The 14432-nt window shown below is 36.7% G+C and overlaps 1 protein-coding gene across 3 annotated transcripts in view; it reads right to left on the reverse strand.

Moving 5' to 3' along the window:
* Nucleotides 1-14432, reverse strand: part of CTDSPL2 (CTD small phosphatase like 2) — an 83965-nt gene that overhangs the window by 46991 nt on the left and 22542 nt on the right. For all 3 annotated transcript variants that reach the window (XM_047863094.1, XM_047863095.1, XM_047863093.1), the window contains exon 2: nucleotides 8733-8942. In XM_047863094.1, coding sequence (XP_047719050.1) covers nucleotides 8733-8918 — 186 coding nt within the window. In that variant the 5' untranslated portion in view covers nucleotides 8919-8942. The remainder of the gene's footprint in view (nucleotides 1-8732; nucleotides 8943-14432) is intronic.

Here is a 14432-nt window from a genome sequence, read left to right on the forward strand (position 1 = left end):
TAAAAATTCATGACAATATATACTTTAAATGAGTGTGTTTGTGTATAATTGTAAATCAAGTTAATTTTTAAAAGTTAATATAGGAGATAGAATGATATTCTAAAAGATAACTAGTTTACCAAAAGAAGGCATAGGAAAAACAGAAAAACAATGTTGTAAATACAGAGTAAGATTAATAAACTCATATTAATAATTACATCTAACTAAATATGTCAACTTAAATATAAATACATAGGGTATATTTATACACAAAAGGAAAGAACTATATCATGCAAATGCTAATAAAGTTGTGTGGCTATGTAAGTATTAGGCAAAGTAAACCTCAAGGCAAATATTACTAGAGATATTGAGACATTTCACAGTGGTAACAAGAACAATTTATATTCCTCACAAATGTATATACACCTAACAAGAGAACTTAAAAATATATGAAGAAACAAAAAAATGACAGAACTGAAAGGCAAAGTAGACAAATTCACAATAACAACTGGAGATTTTTAACACCCCTGTCTTAGCAATTGATAAAACAAGTTTAAGATATAGAAGATTGAAATATTATCAGGGTGCCTGGGTGGCTCAGTCGGTTAAGTGCCGACTTTTGATTTCAGCTCAGGTCATGATCTCATGGTCTGTGAGATCGAGCCCAGCTTCAGGCTCTGCACTATCAGCATAGAGCCTGCTTGGGACTGTCTCTCTCCCCCTCTCTCTGCCCCTCCCCCAACTCATGCACTCTCTCTCAAAATAAACTAAAAGAAAAAAAAAGAAATATTATCAACGAACCTGACCTACACTAATTAATTCTAGAATATGCATTTTTTTTCAAATACACATGGGACACTCACCAAGATAGACTATATGCCAGAAAGTATAAAAAAAATACCAAAGAAATGAAATCATACAGAATATATTCCTAGATCACAATATTAAATTAGAAAACAATTAGAAGATATCTAAGAAATGCCCAAATATCTGGAAATTAAATAACACATTTCTAAATAATCCACAGGTCAGAAAATAAGTCACAAAACACACGCACATACACGCGCACACACACACACGGTAATAAAGATAAAATCAGATGAGCAACACCAGGTGATGTATTTATAGAACTGCTGAATCACTCTATTGTACACTGTAACACTGTATGTTAACTAACTGAAGTTAAAATAAAAACTTAAAAAAATATATATAATCAGAATGCATGGGAAAGCAGTACTTTGAAATTCACAGCTTTAAAACTTACATTAGGGGGGAACCTGGGGGTTGCCAGGGTGACTCAGTAGGTTGAGCATTCAACTTCAGCTCAGGTCTCTATCTCATGATCCGTGAGTTCCAGCCCCACAATGGGCTCACTACTGTCAGTGCACAGCCTGCTTTGGACCCTCTGTCCCCCTCTTTTTCTGCTCCTCCCCACTTGGCACTCTCTCTCTCAAAAATAAACATTTGGGGCGCCTGGGTGGTTCAGTCGGTTGAGCGTCCGACTTCACCTCAGGTCATGAACTCATGGTTTGTGACTTCGAGCCCCACAAAGGGCTCTTTGCTTGTCAACACAGAGCCCGCTTTGGATCTTCTGTCCCCCTATCTCTCTTTGCCACATGCTCACTCTCAAAAATAAACAAACATTTGAAATGCCTGGGTGGCTCAGTCTTCGGTTCATCAGACTGATGCTTCAAAGCATCAGACTTCGGTTCGGGTCATGATCTCTCGGTTTGGGAGTTCAAGCCCTGCATCAGGGTTGTGTTGACAGCTCAGAGCCTGGAGTCTGTTTCAGATTCTGTGTCTCCCTCTCTTTCTGTCCCTCCCCCACTCATCCTCTCTCTGTGTCTCTTAAAAATAAACATTAAAAAAAATTAAAAATAAATACAATAAACATTTAATAAATAAATAAATATTTAAAAAATAAAATAAAACTTACATCAGGGGAGGGGCACCTGGGTGGCTCAGTTGGTTAAGTGTCCCACTCTTGATTTCAGTTCAAGGGAGCTAAAGCTCCCTTTCAGGCTCTGCACTGAGAGCATAAACTTGCTTGGGATTCTCTCTCTCCCTCTCTCTCTGACCCTCCCTGGCTGGAACACTCTCTCCCTCTCTCTCAAAATAAATAAATAAACTTAAAAGAAAAAACTTACGGGGCACCTGGGTGGCTCAGTTGGTGAAGTATCTGACTTGATCTTGGCTCAGTTCATGATTTCACAGTTTGTGAGTTTGAGCCCTACACTTGTCTCTGTGCTGGCAGTGCAGAGCCTGCTTGGGATTCTCTCTTTCCCTTTCTGTCCACCCCCCACTTGAGTGTGCTTTCTCTCTCAGAATGAATAAATAAACTTAAAAAAAAAAAAAAACAACAACTTACATTATGGGGGGGAAAGTGTTGTATCAATGATCTAAGCAAGGGGCTGGCTGGCAAACTATAGCCCAGAAACCAAGTCCAGCAAGCTGTCTGCACATAGCCAGCAAGCTAGCAATGTTTTTTCCCCACCAAAGATTTTATTTATTTTTTTAAGTAATCTCTACATCCACTATAGGGCTCAAATTCACAAACTCAAAGACCAAGAGTCGCATGCTGTACTGACTGAGCCAGTTAGGGAAACACATATGATTAAAAGTGAAATATGAAATAGAAAAGCTAAACAGCCCCATATAAATTACAGAAATCAAATTTATAATAAAAGCTATCTCACAATAAATTCTACTACTTATTTAAAGATAAAATAATACTAAGCCAATATAAGTTATTTAGGAAATAAAAAGTATAGGGAATAATTCTTGACCTGCTTTAAGATCCAAGCACCGTCCTGATCCTCAACTACTACAGACCAAAAACCTCATGAACACAGACATAAAAATCCCTAAAAAAAACCCAAAAAACAAAAAACAGCAAACCAAATCCAGCAATACAAGTCTGGTTTTCCATTAAAAAATATTTAATGCAAATTTAAAATTTAAAAGAAAATCTGAAGAACATCTCGATAGATGGAGAAAAGTCTTTGACAAAATTCAACATGATATTTTTAGAAAACCAGGAATAAAAGGAAACTTCCTCAAATGAATAAAAGATAACTATGAAAAACATTTAGTTAATATCATATCTAATAGTAAACAAACTTTTCTCTAAGATCAGCAACAGGAGGTGTTTCCTCTCAACTTCTACAGGGCACTGTACTAGAGGTCCTAACCAATGCAGTAAGTAAAAAAAAAATAAAATGTCTAAAGATCAGAAAATAAGAAAAATTATAGTTATCTGCTATATATGTTCATGTATGTATAACCAATCAACCCGATGTTCTAATTTTTGCATTCCATAATAAACAGTAAAGTAATTCATTAATCCAAGATGTTAAAGAACAGGTCTAGAGACTGACTTATATTAACTTTGGTAGGAAGGAAGAAAATTCCCAATAAAACCACAAAGCCTGGTAGTACAAAGGTTAGAGTTTTTCAAACACAGGGTACAACCGCACAGTGGACCGTGAAATTAATTTAAGGTATTAAAATCATCTTTAAAAAGGGAATAAGAAGAGAAAAGAAAAATCACAGCACATCAAATATGTTAAGGGTGAGTTTTGTTTCACATACATGAATGTAGTAAAAGCTAGATTTCTTTCTGAGGGTTATACTTAAAAAACCTAAAAACACTGATTTAAGGGGCACCTGGCTTGCTCAGTCAGCAGAGCATGCAACTCTTGTTCTCGGGGTTCTGGGTTCAAGCCCCACATTGGGTGTTGAGACTACTTAAAAATAAAATCTTAATAAATAAATAATATAACAGAAGGATTTTATTATTTCTTTAGAATTATAACCATAGGCAAACTGATGACCCTCAACTAAAACAGTGTAATAGTACTTAGATAAGAACAAAGGAAAGACCATTTTGTTATGGAAAGACTAGAAACTACCATTTGGAAATGTATACAGAGATTCCTGGTATAAAGCAAATATATTTTCGTTGTAAGGACTTCACTTCAAATATAGATCAGAAATCTCATTATGCTAAAAGCAGAAAGACTGCATGTCAAGAATTCCTGAGTGCTTTTGTTTACAATTGCATAATTCTGAAATCAGAGAAATAAATGTTTGAATCATAAAATCTGGATTTGAAAGAGAGCAGAGATTTCATTCATCTTGTTATGGGCTGAATTATGTGTCCCCCATCAAATTCATATGTTGAAGTCCTAACCCCCAGAACTGCAGAATATAACTATATTTGGAAATATGCCTTTTAAGGGGTAATTAAGTTAAAATGGAGACATTTGGGGGGGGTGCCTGGGTTGAGTGACTGACTCTTGATTTTGGCTCAGATCATGATCTCACGGTTGGAAGATCAAGCCCTGTGTCAGGCTCTGCATTGAGCATGGAGCCTGCTAGATATTCTCCTTCTCTCTCTGGCCCTCCCCACTTCTCAAAATAAATATTTAAAAACACGAAATTAAATGAAATTAAAATAAAATAAAATAAAATAAAATAAAATAAAATAAGGGGTCCTATTAGGACAGGCCCTAATCCAATTATGACTGGTGTCCTTACAAGAAGAGGAGAATACAACACAGACAATATAAAGGACCGAGGGGAACTATGGAAGAACATAACAAGAAGGCAGCCATCCAAGTCAAGGAGAGAGGCCTCAGAAGAAACCAACCTGCTGATGCCCTGATCTTGGACTTCTAGCTTCTCAGCTGTAAAATAATTTCTGTTGTTTAAGCTACCCAGTCTCTGGTGTTAGGGCAATCCTAGCAAACTACTACACACTCCTTATATTCATAAATTAACAACCTATGTTTGGTTTACCTAAATACACTCATGACTAATTTATACAAAATTAAGACTAGAATACATATTATAAAACTTGGTAGTAATATAAAAATATAAAAACAAGTCAGCGATGGTAAACTAGCAAGCACCCACAGCCACTGATCCTAAACATCTTAATAGTAAACAAAAGAGCAAAAAAGTAGGGTGATATGAGGACAGCACATTCAAAAAGTCAGGCTCCCTGGGGCACCTGGGTGGCTCAGTCAGTTGAGCATCCGACTTCAGCTCAGGTCGTGATCTTATGGTTCAGTTCGTGGGTTCGAGCCCCACGTCAGGCTCTGTGCTGACAGCTCGGAGCCTGGAGCCTACTTCAGATTCTGTGTCTCCCTCTCTCTGCCCCTCCCCCTGCTCGCACTCGGTCTCTGTCTCTCTCAAGAATAAACATAAAAAAAAAAAAGTCAGGCTCCTGAGACAGGCATGAAAGCAATGTTAGATACCTTAGAAAGGACTACAGCTCAAAAGAAGGCTTATCTAAAGAGTTCACATACCTTTTTGTTTTAGTGTTTATTTATTTTTGAGAGAGAGTGCAAGTTGGGGAGGGGCAGAAAGAGAGAGGGAGACAAAGGATCCTAAGCGGACTCTTCGCCACTGACAGCAGAGCACCCAACGCGAGGTCTCAAATCTACAAATTGTGAGATCATGACCTGAGCAGAAGTTGGGCCACTCAGGGGCCCTGCCACGTATCTTTAAAAGTCCAAAAGCAGACAAAAACGAAAGGAACCAAAAAAAACAAAAGAGACAGCACAAGGAGTTGTCTAACTAACGTGGTTTTAAAAGGATACTTGTAGAGGTAAGAGCAGTAGTTTATTATCCAGCCAGAATAAAAACAGAAGATGAAAATATATGCAAAAAATACTAGAAGGAAAAACTTCCTACAAAAAGAATAAGCTTCAAGCAGCTTTGAAATGATGATAGAATATAAATAAATGACAAAATGGTTAGGTAGCATAGAATATTCAACTCTTACTTGCTTTCATCAAAAAGAATTTTCAATCCTTACACAAGATTCTATTAAGACATTATCTAGCTACTTTGAGAAAGGATGGTATAGTAGAAAGAGCACTATATGAGTGTCAAAGGTATGAGAGTCAAAGGTACCTGGGTTTAAATTTTTTTTTAACATTTATTTATTTTTTGAGACACAGGGAGCGTGAGCAGGGGGAGAGGCAGAGAGAGAGAGAGGGAGGGAGGGAGGGAGTCAGACTCTGAGGCACGCTCCAGGCTCGGAGTTGTCAGCACAGAGCCTGACCCGGGGCTCAAACTCAAGAACCATGAGATCATGACCTGAACCTAAGTCGGACATTTAACCAACTGACCCACCCAGGGGCCCTTGTAACTGGGTTTAAATCTCAGTATTGTTGCTTATTGTAGAGGCAGTAGTGCATACTGGGATTAAAATGTAGGCTCTGAAACCAGGCTTTCTTGGCTTTAATGCCAGTGTTGCCACTTAAAGCTAAGTAACTCTGTACAAGTTATTTAACTTCCTGTGCCTTAGTTTCCTCATCTGTAATATAGAGATGATAGCACCTACTTCATATGGTTTGAAAGTCTTAAAGAAGTTATTATGCTTAAAGCACTGAGAACAATACATGACACATATTAATTGCTCAACTGCTGATAGTTATTACTGTTCTATTTGTTCTTTTTTATTCGGACATTTATTACAATTATTGTTGTTATTGACATTGTGCAAGTTACCTAAATTCATTAGGCCTAAATTTTTCTCTTCTATAAAATAACAAGATAGTTATAAGAATTAAGGAGATACTAGATATAAAGCACCTAATTAAATATATTCAATAAACATTAATTGCCAACCCCCACCCAAATTTTGAAAAAGATAACACTGTATTCAAGATACTGAACATAAGCAAGCACTGTATAGATTCTCAATAAAACTTTAGAATATATTATCAAAAAGATGATTTAATGATAATAAGAAATAATGACTAAAAGCCAGTATAAGCTCAATAGGAATAATACATGACAAGCTAATTATTTACTTTACTTCTAACATAGGGTTACTAGACTGGGAGAAAAAATAAATGTACCTTGATTTTAGCAAGACATTCCAATACTAATGTTCATAATAACCTTATAGAATATAATTTAAAAATCTATAATGAATAAGAGTACAATTAAATGATTTCGTGGCTGCAGGAAAACTCTTGCCCCCCCCCCCCAAATTAGTGAATAAGACATTAGTTTGCAAACAGGTTTGGCCCTATTGTATTTATTAACATCTTTTATTTTTAATTTAAGATCTTTAAGTAGACATTAATGAAAAATCCAAGATTTTGGGAAAGAAAGAAAGAAACAAACAAACAAACTTAACAAATTTCTGTAGGAAAACCCTGGGTGTGTAGTTGACACAGGCAAAAATTTGCTAACTAACAAAGACAGATCTTACTACTAAAGGAGAAAAAAAGCATGATATGATATGCTATGATGCCACATTAATAAAAGAATGCCCAGAGGTACCTGGGTGACTCAATCAGTTGAGCATCTGACTTCAGCTCAGGTCATAATCTCACATTTCGTGAGTTCAAGCCCCCATCAGGCTCAGTGTTGTCAGTGCGGAGCCTGCTTCAAATCCTCTGTCCCCCTCTTTCTCTGCCCCTTCCCCACTAGCACTCTCTCTCTCAAAAATAAATAAACATTATAAAAAATAAAAGAATGCCCAAATCAAAAGAATATGAACAGGGGTGCCTGGATGGGTCAGTTGGTTAAGCATCTGACTCTTGATTTTGGTTCAGGTCATGATCTCAGGGTCCTGGGATCCTCCTTAAGATTCTCCCTCTTTCCCTCTGCCTCTCTCCCCAGCTTGTGCACCTGATCTCTCAGAAAGAAAGGAGGGAAGGAAGGAGTGAGGGCGGGAGGGAGGGAGGGAGGGAGGAAGGAAGGAAGGAAGGAAGGAAGGAAGGAGAGAGAGAGAGAGAGAGAAAGAAACAAAGAAAGAAGGAAAAAAAGAAAGGAAGGAAGAGAATACAAAGAGAAGTCAGAAGACATAGGAAAAACCTATCTTTCTATCAAGTTCCTTTCTTTTTTTTAACCCAAATCTTGGATTACTCATTAATGTCCACGTTAAATACATACAATGAATGATAATAACACTATTTATTGAGTGCATTAAAATTTCTCTAACTGCCTTTTCTTTTTTTTTTTTCTTTTTAAATTTTTTTTTTCAACGTTTATTTATTTTTGTGACAGAGAGTGACAGAGCATGAACGGGGGAGGGGCAGAGAGAGAGGGAGAAACAGAATCGGAAACAGGCTCCAGGCTCTGAGCCACCAGCCCAGAGCCTGACGCGGGGCTCGAACTCTCGGACCGCGAGATCGTGACCTGGCTGAAGTCGGACGCTTAACCGACTGCGCCACCCAGGCGCCCCACTAACTGCCTTTTCTGTTTGCCATCTAATGTAAAAACAACTCTGAAGCAGACAAAGCAGTTAAAATTAGTCCCATTTTACTGTCTTCTTAAGGTTCAGAGGGGTAAAAGAATTTCCTCAGATCATTCAAGTTGGTCCAGAGTATGAATGTGAAGCATGTGACTCCTGGTTACATCCATTTTTAACAACTTTCCCCCCTCCTTAATGAAGTAATACATTTTCAGTGTACAAGTGTTACAATTCAGATAGAGAAATCATCTCCCTAAACAATGTATTAATTAAACTCACATAAAATAAGGAAAAATTTCTTTTACTTTTCATAATTCTATGCTGAAAAAACAGAAGGCGAAGTGGGTCAGTTAAGTAGAATAAGTAATGTTTTCTTGAATGGCCATTATATATTTTTTATGTTACTACTCTTAAAATAACACCAAAATGTAGACATTTCCTTAATCTACTAGCAATATTAAGATTTCTCATCTTTGCATGCTTAAAGAAAATAACCTAAACTTCAATTTTAAGTACGAGGTAAAACCATTACCTTGGGTGTGCTTCCTTTAATGAATTTTTTAATTGAAGACAACAAGCCAGTTTCATTTTTCGGTGGTTTTTCTCCCCCTGAAGGCAGGCTATCATCAACCTCTGAATATTTCCTCTTTGCTCTAGCAGTGCGTTGTGTTTGGATTTGATTTGATTGCTGAGAAGTTTTCCGTGTTCTCAGCCTCATCTTTTATGGGTGCCACATATAAAACTACAAGAGAAAAATAACAAGGGTTATTAAAATTAAACCTAGCATGGCCAAATGTGCCCACCTTCTATAATAAAAATCCCTTGGTGTAGGTCTCCAGAGGATTAAATTAAGAAACCAAAATTTTAAGTGAAAGGATGCTTTGAACTTTTACATACTCTCCCAAGTAACCTTCCCAACAACTTCTGAAATATTTTACCCTATGATCTAATAAAAATATGAGTAACACCAAAGAGTGCACATACTCTTTCCACAGCACTGTGCAACCTCCACCCATGCCAATATTACCATTCATTCAACCATTCAGTCAAGAAACATTTATTGAGCACTTACAACATTCAAGACACTGGGCTAGGATAAGCACCTCATAAACAGTAAACCACATACAGAAGATTTTTGTCTTCTGGAGCTCATAATGTAGTGAGAAAACCCTCAATGAATGAATTAATTACCTGAGCATGATTCTAATGATCAATAATCATGCAAGTGTAAAAAGAGCAGTTGAATCATTCATTTTATAAGATCATTTTATCTTACCACACATGATACTTTAAAAATCGAATTCACATCAAAAAGAAATTATGAGGCAATCTACTTGAACTCTCTCACTTTATAGATGAGAAAATTAATGGCTGACAAAACTGTATCAAGACAGAGGTAGTTAAGAATATACCCTAAATTAGAATCTGAAATAGAATATAAAAATTACCAAAGTAAGAATTAAGAAATGTGAATTCCAATCCTACTTCAATCACTGCTAAACTATAGTCACTTAACTGTTTTTTCACTTATATAAAGAATACATTCATCTTACCATCCTGAGCTTCAAAATGAAAAAGGAATTAGAAAAGACTATAAACTGCAGAGAACATTAATGCTACTCACAATAGTGAATGCATTCACAGAAAAGTCTAACTCCTTTCAAGCATTCCCAACGCCTAAAGATGCCAAAAATCCTGGCAAAGGGTAGTCTTCACCGACTTAAGCTTAAGACATTATGTCTTTACTAAATCAAGAGTCACAGAAAAAATGTTACAAACTTTTAGGAAGTTATACATACATACACACACATACACAATCTACTCCAACAAAAACCCCACACTCAAAGGATTCATCAGAGAAGTCCCTAGACACCTTTACAAACAACTATTTTTTTCCCTATAAACAAATGGTACTCAGTTGTAACTCGCCATCCCAAAATAAAAAATGCTGCCTTTTTCCCTGAAGAGTCAAAGTTAATTCTAAAGTGATTTATCATTCAAGGCATGTATTATTTACTTTAAAATCCTATTTAAAGTACGTAAATGATGTCTTAATTTCTTAATTCTTCAGCACAGCACTCCTTAGAAAAGGAAAATTCGCATATAGCAAATGCAAGGGGGAATTCTCAAAACTATTTTTAATCAATTTCTGTAATTTTTTTAAATTAGAGAGCAAGTGGGGAAGGGGCAGAGACAGAAGCAGAGAGATCATTTTAAGCAGGCTCCACGCCCAGCACAAAACCCCATGCAGGGATCAATCCCACAACCCTGGGACCATGATCCAAGTGAAAATCAAGAGTTGGATGCTTAACCAACTGAGCCACCCAGGTTCTATTCTGAGGTCTTTTTTCTTTTGAGTTTTTTTTTTTTTTAATGTTTGTTTATTTTTGAGAGAGACAGAGCACACGCATGAATGGGGGACACAGAATCCAAAGCAGGTTCCAGGCTCTGAGATGTTAGCACAGAGCCTGACAAAGTGCTCGAACTCACACACGAACTGTGAGATCATGACCTGAGCTGAAGTCGGCGGCTCAACGGAGCCACCCAGAAGCCCCTATTCTTGGGTATTTTGGGGGAAAAAATTTGTTTTTTTAAATTACAGAGGGGCACCTGGGTGACTCAGTGGGTCAAGATCTCGAGCCTTCCCTCCCTGGCCCCCCAACAGGGCTCCTCACTGGGAGTGGGACCTGCTTAAAATTCTCTCTCTCAAACAAACAAACAAAACACCTAGGAATGAATCTATCTTAAACCCAGAATCATAAAATAGGAATTATAACACCTTATGAAATAATGCACTAAGGTAAAGTAGGTCTTAAAAGACTAAAAGCATATAGGTTAAGTCCAGTCTTACAGAGTTTGGCTCATTAAAATTGCAATACTTATTGGTCATCTGCTACTAAAATGTTAAGGATGAAAACTATCTCTGCCCATGAGAATCATAAGTCTGGCAAATAAATATATGTATCATAGTGTATATATAAAATTCTACATCACTCCACATGAAGAAGAGTGAAGACATTTCTGGGAAAGCTTAGGAGAAAGGTTCTTTGAACTCAAAAATAACCAGTGAGCATTTACTAGAAAGAAAGACATGAGCATTTAAAGAAAGAGTTGAGGGGCGCCTGGGTGGCTCAGTCGGTTAAGCGTCCGACTTCAGCTCAGGTCACGATCTCACGGTCCGGGAGTTCGAGCCCTGTGTCGGGCTCTGGGCTGATGGCTCAGAGCCTGGAGCCTGCTTCCCATTCTGTGTCTCCCTCTCTCTCTGCCCCTCCCCCATTCATGCTCTCTCTCTGTCTCAAAAATAAAAATAAACATTAAAAAAAAATAAAATAAAATAAAAAAGAAAGAAAGAGTTGAAATGTAGAAGATTTTTGTCCATTCCAATAGTGAACTGTAAAAGGTATACTTAATAGGTCTAAAAGGGCTGGGGCAGTCAAGCCCTCATGAACTTTCAAAACTGACTACTCAGGCAACAGATAAAGAAAACATATATTTTTCAATTTCTCATGAAATACTTACCAATAGACCATATGCTGAGACATATAAAAAGCTAAATAAATTTAAAGAAAAATCTTACAAAGTATGTTCTCTGACCACAATTACAAATCAAAAACAAAAATCTTAAAAAGTACCAAATACTTGAAAATTTAAAAATATATTTATAAATAAATCATGAGTCGGGAGGAGGAGGAGAGGGGTGGGGAGAAGAGGAAATAAAAGCACAAGGGAAATAAATTTTGGACTAAAAAAACCAAAGAGCACATCAAAATGTCTGGGATATAATAAGCAGCATTTAGAGGGAAATTATAAACATATATGCACCTAACACCAAAGTCTCAAAATATATTAAGTAAAAACTGTCAAAAGCGAAAAATAGACAATTCAACAATAGTTGGGTATTTCAATACCTACTTTCAATAATGGACAGAACTAGACAAAAGGCCAATAAGGAAATAGAAGACATGAACAATTCTCTAGACTTAAGAGATACATATGGAACATTCTACCCAATAACAGCACAATACATAATATTCTCTAGGACAGACTACATGTCAGGACACAAAACAAGTCACAATAAACTTAGAAGAATTGAAATCATACAAGTATATGGTCTCCAACTACACTGGAATGAAATTAGAAATCACAAGGAAAGAAATGAGAAATTAACAAATATGCAGAAATTAAACAAACTCCTAAATATGTAAGCATTGTGTCAAAGAAGAAATCACAAGGTGAATTAGAAAATACTTCAGGATGAAACAAAACAAAACCACAAATACCAAAACTTATGAGATGCCCCAAAAACAGTGCTCAGAGGGAAATTTATGTAAATGCTGATAATAGAAAAAAAACCTCAGGGCACCTCAGTGGCTCAGTTGGGTGAAATCTCTGACTTTGGCTCAGGTCATGATCTCGCAGTCTGTGGGTGCGAGCCCTGTGTCAAGCTCTGTGCTGACAGCTCAGAGCCTGCAACCTGCTTCAGATTCTGTGTCTCCCTCTCTCGCTCTGACTCTCCCCTTCTCTCTCTCTCAAAAATAAATTTTAAAAAGTAAAAAACAAAAAACAAAAACAAAAAACAAAAAAAAAAATCTCAAGTCAGTAACAAAACTTTTCACCATAAGAAACTATAGAGAGGGGCGCCTGGGTGGCGCAGTCGGTTAAGCGTCCGACTTCAGCCAGGTCACGATCTTGCGGTCCGTGAGTTCGAGCCCCGCGTCGGGCTCTGGGCTGATGGCTCAGAGCCTGGAGCCTGTTTCCGATTCTGTGTCCCCCTCTCTCTCTGCCCCTCCCCCGTTCATGCTCTGTCTCTCTCTGTCCCAAAAATAAATAAGCGTTGAAAAAAAAAAATTTAATAAAAAAAGAAACTATAGAGAGAAAAACAAACTAAATCTAAAGCAAGCAAAAAGAAGGAAATAAAGAATAAAGCAGAAAGAACTCAAGTAGATGATTTACAAATAAACAAGAAAATAGTGAAGCCAAAAATTTGTTCTTTGAAAAGATCAACAAAACGGACACACCTTAAATAGACTAGCAAAGAAAAAAAAGAGAGAAGACTCAACCTACTAACGTCAGGAATGAAAAATGGCTCATTAATACCAACCCTACAGAAATAAAAACAATTTTAAGGGAATACTATGAACAATCGTACACCAACAAATTAGACAACCTAGAAGAAATGGATTAATTTCTATAGAGACACAAGTAAAATGGGCTCGAGAAAACAAAATCCAAAAGATTGCATTAGTGATAATTTCTTTAAAAACCTCCCACAAATAAAAGTCCAATTTTAATGGCTTCACTGGTGAATTTTACCAAATGTCTGAAGAATTAACACCAATCCTTCTCAAACTCTTCCAAAAAATTGAGGAATACCTTCCAACTCAATCTATGAGGTCAGCATTGCTCCGATACCACAATCAAACAAAGACACTACAAGAAAAATTAAACTACTATTCAATATCCTTTACGAAAATAGATGCAAATATCCTCAATAAGATACTAGCAAACCAAATCCAGCAGCTTAATAAAGGGATTACACACCATGACCAAAGTGGAATTTATTCCAGGGATGCAATTCTGGTTTAACATATGAAACTCAACCAATATAATACACCATGTTAAAAGAATAAAGGAAAAATTCCGTATGATCATCTCAACTGATGCAGAAAAAAAAAGCGCAATTGACCACACCCAACACCCTTTTCACAATAAAAATACTCAACAAACCAGAAATAGAAGGGAACTTCTTAAACCTGAGAAAAGGCAGCAACGAAAAATCCACAGCTATCCTACTGCATAGTGAAAACTTAAATACTTTCCTCTTAGGTAAAAACTATGACAAGGATGTCCACTCTCACCACTTCTATTGACATTTCACTGGAGGTTCATGCCATGGAATCAGGCAAGAACAAGAAAATTTTAAAATTCACATTAGAAAAGAAAAAGTAAAACTATCTCTTTGCAAAGGACATGACATTGCATGAAAAATAACCACAAAAGCAGAAACCATAAAAGCAAAAACTACTAACTAGACTTCATAAAAATTAAAAAGACTTGAGGCTTCATAAAAGCTACATGATTGGCCACAAACATATGAAATGATAATACTCAATACAATTCACCATCAGAAGTGCAAGTTAAAATCAAAACAGAATACTAATCTACACTTACTTGAAAGGCAAAAATTAAAAAGACTGACAACAAATGATAGCAAGGATGTGGAACAATGAGC

Source organism: Prionailurus viverrinus, chromosome B3 (genome assembly GCF_022837055.1).
Source record: "Prionailurus viverrinus isolate Anna chromosome B3, UM_Priviv_1.0, whole genome shotgun sequence".
Classification (NCBI taxonomy): Eukaryota; Metazoa; Chordata; class Mammalia; order Carnivora; family Felidae; genus Prionailurus; species Prionailurus viverrinus.